The sequence below is a fragment of the Gallus gallus genome, chromosome 5 (genome assembly GCF_016699485.2).
Source record: "Gallus gallus isolate bGalGal1 chromosome 5, bGalGal1.mat.broiler.GRCg7b, whole genome shotgun sequence".
Taxonomy (NCBI): Eukaryota; Metazoa; Chordata; class Aves; order Galliformes; family Phasianidae; genus Gallus; species Gallus gallus.
The window spans coordinates 42,639,730-42,649,087 of record NC_052536.1 but is presented as its reverse complement, the minus strand read 5'-3'; the positions used below and the strand labels follow the sequence as shown (position 1 = coordinate 42,649,087).

The following is a 9,358-nucleotide window of genomic DNA, read 5'->3' as shown; positions in this document are numbered from 1 at the left end:
ACGAGGGATTGCTTTCCGGGGGAGCAGGAACTACGCAGAGGAGACACAGAAGGCAGACAAACAGAAAATAAGTCATGCCGTTTGTGTCCTGCAGGAGATGCCGGTTCAGTGGGCAGCAAAGAACACAGAGATCAGCATATAAAGTGTCTTTTAAAAGCAGTAATGCTTAGAGTTTATTTTATCCAATGGCAACAGCTGTTTTAATCTCTTTCTGCATCACGGATCCTAATATAAACCAAACATAATACAGAGGTGGCCTACGCTAATTAATGCTAATGATCTGAGCTGTTTGCCTGACCATACTTAAAGTGTACTGGTGTTACAGTGAGATAGAGTGAGTAACAGATTAGTTTAATTATAACGTTCCTTTTTGACCTTTGAGAGACATATTTAGCTCTGTTTAGATTTCAAATAAGTTATATTGCTTCATTGTTGGAACAAAAAAAAATATATTGAAGGGCACTAAGAGGAATTAAATTTATGTCATCAACTAATTAATTTTCTTTTCATGAAAAATATTTTGTTCCAAAAAAGTATCTTTTTATGAATTATGACAGAAGCTCACTGCTTCTAGTTCAGCGCTGCCTGTCTTGGAAAACTGACCAGTTTAATGTAGTAAAACCCTATAAAATTAACTTATTTACTTATTTACTACATCATAGTTCAATGTTTTACAGTGCCTTGTAAGTAAAAATAAGTCTTGCAAATGTGTAATTTCAGGTGTCAAGCATGTAATAGATGTAGTGCGTGCTTATTTTTCTAGCAGCTTCCATTCTACCTCATTTGTTTTTACCTTTGAGAAGCATGTCATGTTGTGTGGATACCCAGCTATCTCTTGGTTTTTCACAGATAAGGAAAAGTGACAAAACAGTGAGGTCTTGGCCACAGGGAGTAATGAAGTAAATTTGTTTAGAGATTGGCTTTAACAATCACACATAGAATCAGAGGTACTCTGTCTCTTCAGTTCATTAAGTCACTATTTTGCATGGCTAGTGAGTAAATTAAGATTTTTTTTCTACATGAATTCTGGGAATAGTCCTTTAACTGGTAGTTAGGGGACTATGCTGTATTTTATCACAAGTGGATAACTCTCCATTAGACTGAGGGAAGTATATGTATACATATCACTTTTCTGACAGGGGAGTGGCTGATTCTGCTTCCTATTTGGCTCACTCTGAAGTTTCCTTCTTTTAGTCTGTAAAGACCTGATGGAAAACAAAGTTCTTGGAATCTGAACAAGGTGAATGTTTGCACCAACCTTCACCCTGTTGACAGGGCATTATTCAGCCCAATAGGCAAAAACTTTTCTGTGCCCTTTTAGAATGAGGGCTGCAATGTTAGTCTCTTCTGTAGATTCAAGGAGAGCAAAGAAAGGGATGTGGGTATTTCTCACTATGCATGCCATGAAAATATAGACTGGGAGTTGAAGGGGAGCAGCAGTAGCACAGTATAGTGCCCTGAGGCAATCGGGCTATGTCTTATTAATGTGCTTGTATCAGAGATCATTGTGTGCTCGTGGACTCCCATTGTCACTTTGTCCTATTTGTTAGAGATGATAGGTAAAGCATGTAATGAGATCTGATGGAGCAAAATATGAGATATAAAGGGCAAAATGGAGAAAATACAGATAAACACAGAGTTAAGATACAAACTAGGGTTTATAGAAAGCAGAAGAAAAACATGGAGTTTAGGAGTAAAGGTTTGATGAGCTTCAAAGGAGAAAATGTAAGCTGTGGAGAAGCCTATGAGCGATGTCCTACCTGTATTTAAGACGATGCACCTTCTTTGATGAACATGCAAAGAGAAAATACAGGAAGAAGTAATTCTGCCAAGTTAGAAAATTCTAATAATGCAACTTCCAGGCAGGGAATCAGGCAGGAAAATGGTGTGATCAAAATTTAGAATAGGAAATGAAGCAGATAGGAGAATTGAGACTTCGTTTCCAGTATGAATTGTTTAGAAATAGGAGGTGTTGCTTTTGTTACCCTGAATCTTCACAGTTTGGATTTGTCATGCATTATACTGTTCAGTTTTCTCAGGCAAGTAACCATAGTTCTGGCTTCTAACAGATACTATTAGAAAAGGATATCCATTTAGTTTAGTTCAAAGTAGTTTATTTTATTCAGTATAAGACTCCTCTGAATGAATTCTTATCTTGGCCTATGGACTCTTCATTGTAACTATCGCTCACATGTGGGAGAAAAAAGAGGTAATTCCCCTGATTGGAGGAAACCTGTTGTGTCAGAGAGAAATAACTCTGAAGAACTCATCATAGTACAAAACTGCCTGTATATTTCAGCTGCGATTAGTGTCCTCAGTAGCATTCTGTTTGCATAGCAGGTCTGCAAGTTAGACTTGCTCAGACAGTAGCATGTTTGCTTTATCTTCTTCCTCATCCCTCACCTGTTTCAAGTTTGTATATGCTTTTACCTGGCTCATGTAATGTGGAGAATGACATTCTACATAGCATACAACAATTGTTTATTTTTTGTATATTTGTATTATTTTTTGAGTATTTGTGGGAAGGGGATATTGCCTCCTATATGAGGATTGAATTCATTAAACTATAAATATTACTTTAATGCTCGATAAGATGGTTGTTATTAAAGACATACCTTCTACTGGAGCCTTTGGGAGTTTTGATGTGAGAGGAAGAACTGAAGGATCAGCCTTTAAGCCTGCATTTTCTTGCTGTGTATATTACCAACAGCTGAAACCTTGCAAGGACTTCTGCTTTTAGCTGCAGGCATTAATGTATGTGCATAGGTCACTTAGTGTGGCACGTATGAATTAAACCCTGAAAATGCTTCCAAGAGCTGTGTAAAAATAATAATAATAAAAATAATAAGCTCAACAGATATATATATATATATTGTGTGTGTGTAAGAGATGTGCCTTAATTGGAAAAGCTTAAAATAAATGATCATATGATTAAAAAAAGCAAGGATTGCCTGCTATTTGTTGTAGCCCCTATTTCTGTAGCAGCCCGCAGCCAGTGAAGCAGCTGTTCATTGCTGACATTCTCCCTGCCAGGCATTCCAACTCTGTGAGGTAATGGGCTGCAAGCATACGGGCCTTCGCTTTAATTCTTTCGGCGTATCCTTCCGCATGGGTAGAGCGAGGGGAACGCCTCCAGGAAAAGAAATTAAATGCACACACATACGGGCACACAGAGTCGGGCGGCTTGAAAATATTCCAGAGAAGGCGATTTTGTGCTCGTGCAGCACAGCGTGGCGTGGAGAGGCTGCCTGCAGAGCTGGCTGGCACTGGTTTATTTTGTTGCGATATTTCTCTCCACCCCCAGCTCTTTACCCAGTGGAATGATACCCAGAGCAAGTTTTTTGAGACAGGAAGTGAGGAATGTTTTCACTATGAGTGATCTGAGAAGAAGGTGGGTTAGCCGAGATAGCAGCTGTGCGGTGCGGGAGGAGCACAGTAAGGCAGTTCGCAAGGAGTACAGATGAGATGGCTCCGCCAGAAGACATCTCGGAGCACTGTGGTTTTTCTTCAGCTGCACGCATGTGAAAGGAGGCTCGGTGTCTGTGGATCGCAGCAAAAGGTAATGGGAAAACGGCAGGCACAGGCAAACGTAGTGGGTGAGCGCGGCTGTGTGCTGTGAGAGGACTTCCCAGCGTTTACTTCTTGAAAAGTGAAGGCTGTAGAGCTCTGTGCTTCTGGAGGAAGGAGAAGTTTGAGATGTGCAATTACTGTGGCTCTGTTAGTCCAGGAGCCAAGTCAAAGATTAACTGGTAAAACAAGGGGAGGGTAGAGTACTCTGATTGATTTTTTTTTTCTGGCTCCCTAAATCTCTCAGCAAAAAATAAATAATAATAATAAAAGGACTTTGAGCATTTAAAATTATAGGAACTTTATTCTTCTGTAAGATGTTGCAGTTTTATTTCACGTGCTATCACTGACGCAGGCTGTTTGAAAATCTTTGTAGAGTAAAATGCTTATTATTGAGGGGAAAGTGGGAGGTGGGAGGGGGTAAGTAAGGGGGAAAGATATCACAGTGCTTGGCAATTGTGTTTCAGACACGAGCATGTTGCTGGAATTTTAACAGCAACTATGTGTTGAAATGTAAGCCTACCAAGTTTGGCCACAAATGACATTTTTACTTGTTGTGTGAAAATCCCAGGCTTGCTAAATAAAGGTTTGTTGTTTTTTGAGAGAGTCACCTGGGTTTGCAACTTCTGGCTGCTTGTAGTTCCTGTTTGCTAAATTAGCTTTGTGACAGTGCAGATGTATCCCAACTTAAAATTATGCAGGAGGCAAATACGAGAGCACCTGGCAGTGCTGATTGCTCCTGGCGTGTTCTGAAAACTCTGACCTAAGCTTCCTCCCCATGCCTGCATTGCTACCTGCGTGCATGGAGAAATTACTGAGATTGGAGACCGCCTAAAGTCAGCATTAAGTGCCTTGTGAATTTCACCTACTGCTGCTTCCTGGTATTTCTTCCACACTCTTGGGATACTTTTCTGAGGGTCTGACGGGGTCATAACAGTTTCAGCCTTTTACATTCAGTCCGTAAGACTGAGATTAGAACAGCAGTGCACTTGTGATTGCAGCCTTCAAAAAACTGAATAAATCGGTTTCTCATGTTGCTGTAGCACCTGAGAAAAAAAAATGCATGATTGTGCACAGAATGTGTCACAGAAGTGACCTAAGGTCAGTCTGCCAAAAAGTTTCACTGCCAGGAATAAACCCAGTGCGAGATTCTGTTGGCAGTGGGCAGGAAACTAAAAGCTTCTGTCCACAGAGCATTCCCTGCGTGCTGCTTTTCGGGGCTGGATTTGGAGGAGCAGTGTGCAGAGCAAGTAATCAAGTGAGGAGCTCTGCCTGTCTCTAGAATTTTCAGGGAAACTTGTTGCTGTCAGTTGTTACTTATTGTGGCCACACCCAAGAGCGATTGAGTCAGTGTTTGGAATTTTTTTCTTTCTTTTTTTTTTTTTTCTGGAGGTGGGTGAGGGAGTGTGAAATCAGTAGTAACGAATCTTAGGGTTTTAGATGACATCTGTTGAGGATGGGGACTGTGTACAGTGGTAGAACGGCCTCCAGCTCGTTAGAAGCATGGCCATGAAATGTGCTTCTGGTCGTTCTCCGAGTTGCAAAGATGTCATCGAGGAAAAATGCCACGCTGCCCCTCAGGCCTGCAGCCCTTCTGCCTCCGCGCCTCCACAGTGCCTGAAGGAGCGGAGCACGGAGCCTGACAGGGTACTGCAACCCAGTCTGGTTGTGATGAGTAAATTGCATTTCTACGTGTGTAAACGTACAAGCAGTGTGGTGCTACCTGGTTGTTTAAACCTTTCAAGGTACAAACAGGTGCAGTAGGGAGGTTACTTCTGATTCCCCTTTCCCAAATAAATGGGTACATTAATTCTTGTAGCTCTTCTTATCTGAGAAGAGCCCTCGGGAATCAACGTGTGCCTTTTAAAACGCGTTATTCCTGTGGTTTGTTGTTTGTTGGTCGGTCGGTTTTTTGTGTGTGTGATTATGCCTCTTTATTTGCGAGAAGCACAGTGCTGCCGCTAGAGGTCCCGCGGCGGCTCACTCAGCGGAGCCCGAACAATGCGGCCGCGCCGTGTGCTCGGGGCCGCCGCCTGGGCCCGGCCCGGCCCGGCCCGGCCCGCTGCCGCCGGGGGGGGCTGCCTGGGCGGGGAGCAGCTGTGTCCTGGTGTTGGGTGGGCATCGGCTCCAGTCATGGTGTTTGGGCGGCCCTCCTCAGGCTGTCCGCCGCCTGGCTTTAATTCGGGTGGTGGCCCCAGCGCCCAGCTGCTCTGCTGTGGTGAAAATCCAGACCAGTTAGGCTGGGGCACGAGGGGTGAGAGAGAGATTGGAAGAGGGAAAGGGTGAAGTAAGTGCTCGGTGGAGCCGACAGGAGAGCAGGTGTGAAGGTGTTTGCAAAAGGCGGGGGTGAACAGGCGGCTGCCTTTACGCTTAGAAGAAATGTACTTTTTTTATTTTTTCCCAAGGAAAAATTAGAAAATAAATAGTTTTCAGAATTAGCATACTGTGGTGTGAGGGAAACCATAACCTCAAACAGCATGCTGCACTTTAACATGAGAAATAATGCCTCTGCGAGCTGCAATTCAGGGAAAATTAGAAGAATTGGATTCTAATTGTCTGGTAGGAAATGGCTGAGGTGTGAGGTGTAGTGCCTTGCTTCCCGCCTTTCTTTGGGGCTTGGTTTTGTGTTTAATCCAACAGATAGCAGCTGAGGCTGCACACTGCTCTGAAATAATGCCCAACTGCTGGTTTTGCTCTTAAAGAAAAGGCTTTCGTCAGCATTACAAGTACTGTAGGATTTTCTAGAGGTCTATCACTTAAATACCAATTCAGTTAAGAAATGCTTCTTATTTTAAGGCATTTCAGCCATGTTTAATCAAGACTTATTATTTATTTGCAAGTAAAAAAGAAAAAAACACACACACAAAAAAGCCAAAAACTTGCCAAAGACTAGTTTTGTATGTGGAAAAACCAGAAACTCTGGTGGTTCTTTGAGTATTTGAATGCATAACAGCTCTGAAAATTGTTTCTGCTTCAAGTATATTTTTCTTTCTCTTTTGCTTCTTACTAGGATTCCAGTGGATGCCCCTCTACTTGTGTCTCGGTGGAAAAACTGCTTACCTTTAATGGATACTGCTGCTGGTGGTTGATTTTTGGAGACTTTACAGCTCCTTACTGTTTGAGAGGAAACTGCTGCTTTTCCTCTCTCAAGTCCCTGGTGGAGGTAGCTTTTTGTCTCTAACCATTGGTGTGGGAAAGAAGATGCCTCTGCCTTTTGGGTTAAAATTGAAACGAACTCGACGCTATACAGTATCCAGCAAGAGTTGCTTGGTGGCTCGGATCCAGCTGCTCAATAATGAATTTGTGGAGTTCACGCTATCTGTGGAAAGCACGGGCCAGGAAAGTCTGGAAGCAGTGGCTCAGAGGCTTGAGTTGCGGGAGGTGAGTGAACGGTCGAGTTAAGGTTTGGCTTTGTCTCTGGTGCTAGATGGCCTTTGTGGTGAATCCTTAACGTTTGGGGCAATCAGCTTATTTACTGGAGCAGCTGTTCTGTGCACCCTTTGTTTCTTCACAGTCTGGTCTTGAGGGTAAATTGGATTGATCCAAAACAGGTGCAAAATGTACCTTACAGAACAAGAGAATGCCTAAGGTAACAATGTGTGAGAAGTGGCAGTGAACAGAAGCTTAGAAAGATGAACGAAGCCACATTAGTGGTTGTTTTTAAATTTAACAGTGCTGAAAATAGCATTTAAAAGAAAAGAAAACAAACACCACCGAGTACTTTCTGCCTAAGCAACGTGGCTAGGAATTGCTGAGAGACATGAGATTTTAAATCCTTATAGATTAGGACGTGAAAGAGAATGTTATTTTTGTGCATATATTTCTGATGGATCAGTGCTGTGAAAAGAACCAGAAGCACAAACGTGATATGTGTGCTGGTGACTATGTCTATTGTTTGTTCACTGTCTGCAAACAGGTTTGCGATACGTGCTTTTGCGCAAGCATATAGTCGTGTAGATCAATGTCTGGCCTCATAGAGAAACGTGGTATGCACTAGCTGTAGCTGTATAACATCTTCCCCCTCACCCCCCAGTTTCTTGCTAGCTATTTTAAAATATACTTTTTCAACTGAAATTGAACTCTTCTCCCATGCATGTGGTGATTATTCTGCAAACATTGATTACTGTACTTAGCATGCATTGCTGTAGAATTTATCAGTAGGAAGTACTCCATGCAGTCAGTTGTTCTCACAAATGTTTTTTTTTCCCTTGTTTGGAGAATAATAAATGAAAAAAGAGAGAATCCATTCATCTCTGATTGTTTACTGTTCATGTCTTCTGTCCCAGTTTGCTTTTTGGGTTGTCCAAATATTCTTAGTCTACACAGTCACTGTGGAAAAATGCAATTCTGTGGAGTGGTATGGCTTATTTTTTTTACACACTTTCTAGAAAAGGGAAAATCTGAGTACTGTCATAGCATTTACTTAGCATTTACTTAGAACGCATCAGGTGTCATGTATCTAGAATTCAGTTGTGACTGAATGGAGTTTGTCAGTTTTACCTATGCACTTTCAGATGTCACTGCTTAGTCAACAGAAGGTAAAGAATTAAACTGTGTTTGATTCGCAAAATGCAAAGGCTTTGTGTTCCAGAATGATGACCACTGGCTTTTATTTATCTATTTACAAAGCATTGGAGATGCGTGGTTGGTTGGTTGGGTTTTTTTTTTTTTTCCAGCAATTCATTATCTCTTTCACTGGAACTACTCCTAAAAAAAAAAAAAAAGCTGGCAATTCCCTCAATTAAGAGTCATATATCAGACCAAGGGAGTTGACACCACACTCCTGAACTCAGAACAGATTCTTTTGGTCATGCATTCTTGCATGGATTATTTTGGCAGGAAAATGTGTTGCAATAAAAGGGAATGGAAAGTAGGGATATAAATTACTTTCCAGAGCTTGCGTTCAAAAAATGTTGTTTTGCCTTTAAATAGTAGGATTTGCCAAGCAGATACAAGGATCATTTCTGACTACTTTCTTAGTATGAAGTTTTCAGGAAGATTGCTGAGGATTTGCTTGTGTCTGCAAAAACAGTGTTAATCCTTGATACTGTGAAATACTAAGTACTTTCTCTAAGAACTCATACTTTTAATGCACAACACACCCTTTAAGGCGTGAACTGAAAGTGTTAAACAAGACAGTATGACTGTTTAAGTGCTGAGATTTACCTCAGGTATGAAAGTGGAGGCATGAGCATCAGATTACTGTATATGGGCTATGTAGTTCAGATGTACAGCCTCAGAATAATTCGTTGCGGGTGTTATGGGTGGAATCTTGACCTATTTACACACTCAGTGGTAATATTTATCTTGGTGTGATCTGTAGTTAGTGAATTTAGGCAGTGAATTGATTGTTCTTAGTGCTTCTTAGTTTCTTAGTGCTGTACCATCTTTTAAGATACTTGTTTTAACAGATCATACTTGAATAGTAGTCCTCAGGTTATGCAGTGTGTAGCTTAACACTGGCTTACTTTTGTGGTTTTCTTTCCAATTAGTAATTCTCATTTTCAAGTTGTATGGACACGTATTTAAGAGTCAGAACATCTAAGTACTTGGACAGTTTTATTTTGTTACTGAATGGCAAGCCTTGCAAAATAAGTGAAATGAGTGCATTAAACTGAGGGATAGTTTGTCTTCTGTCCTGTGAGAGGGCAGTAATCTAACTGGATTTCAAGGAAGAGCTGTATTTGTTGTGGAAAACCATTTTGAAGTTGCAAGTTGTGAAAAAGTGTTCAGAGCTCTGATTATTAACTAACTCGAAAAGAATGTTTAATGCTGCACATGTTGCATTTAG

General features: G+C 41.3%; 1 protein-coding gene across 3 annotated transcripts in view; it reads left to right on the top strand.

Moving 5' to 3' along the window:
• The first annotated feature begins 3,110 nt into the window (after positions 1 to 3,110).
• The window catches only part of PTPN21 (protein tyrosine phosphatase non-receptor type 21), a 41,902-nt gene continuing 35,654 nt past the window's right edge, over positions 3,111 to 9,358 (top strand). For 2 of the 3 annotated variants that reach the window (XM_421308.8, XM_015287730.4), the window contains exons 1-2: positions 3,111 to 3,559; positions 6,578 to 6,948. In XM_421308.8, the coding sequence (XP_421308.4) occupies positions 6,769 to 6,948 (180 nt within the window). In that variant the 5' untranslated portion in view covers positions 3,111 to 3,559; positions 6,578 to 6,768. Of the gene's footprint in view, positions 3,560 to 5,544; positions 5,887 to 6,577; positions 6,949 to 9,358 lie in introns of those variants that run through there. The other variant, XM_025151286.3, reaches the window with a different exon arrangement.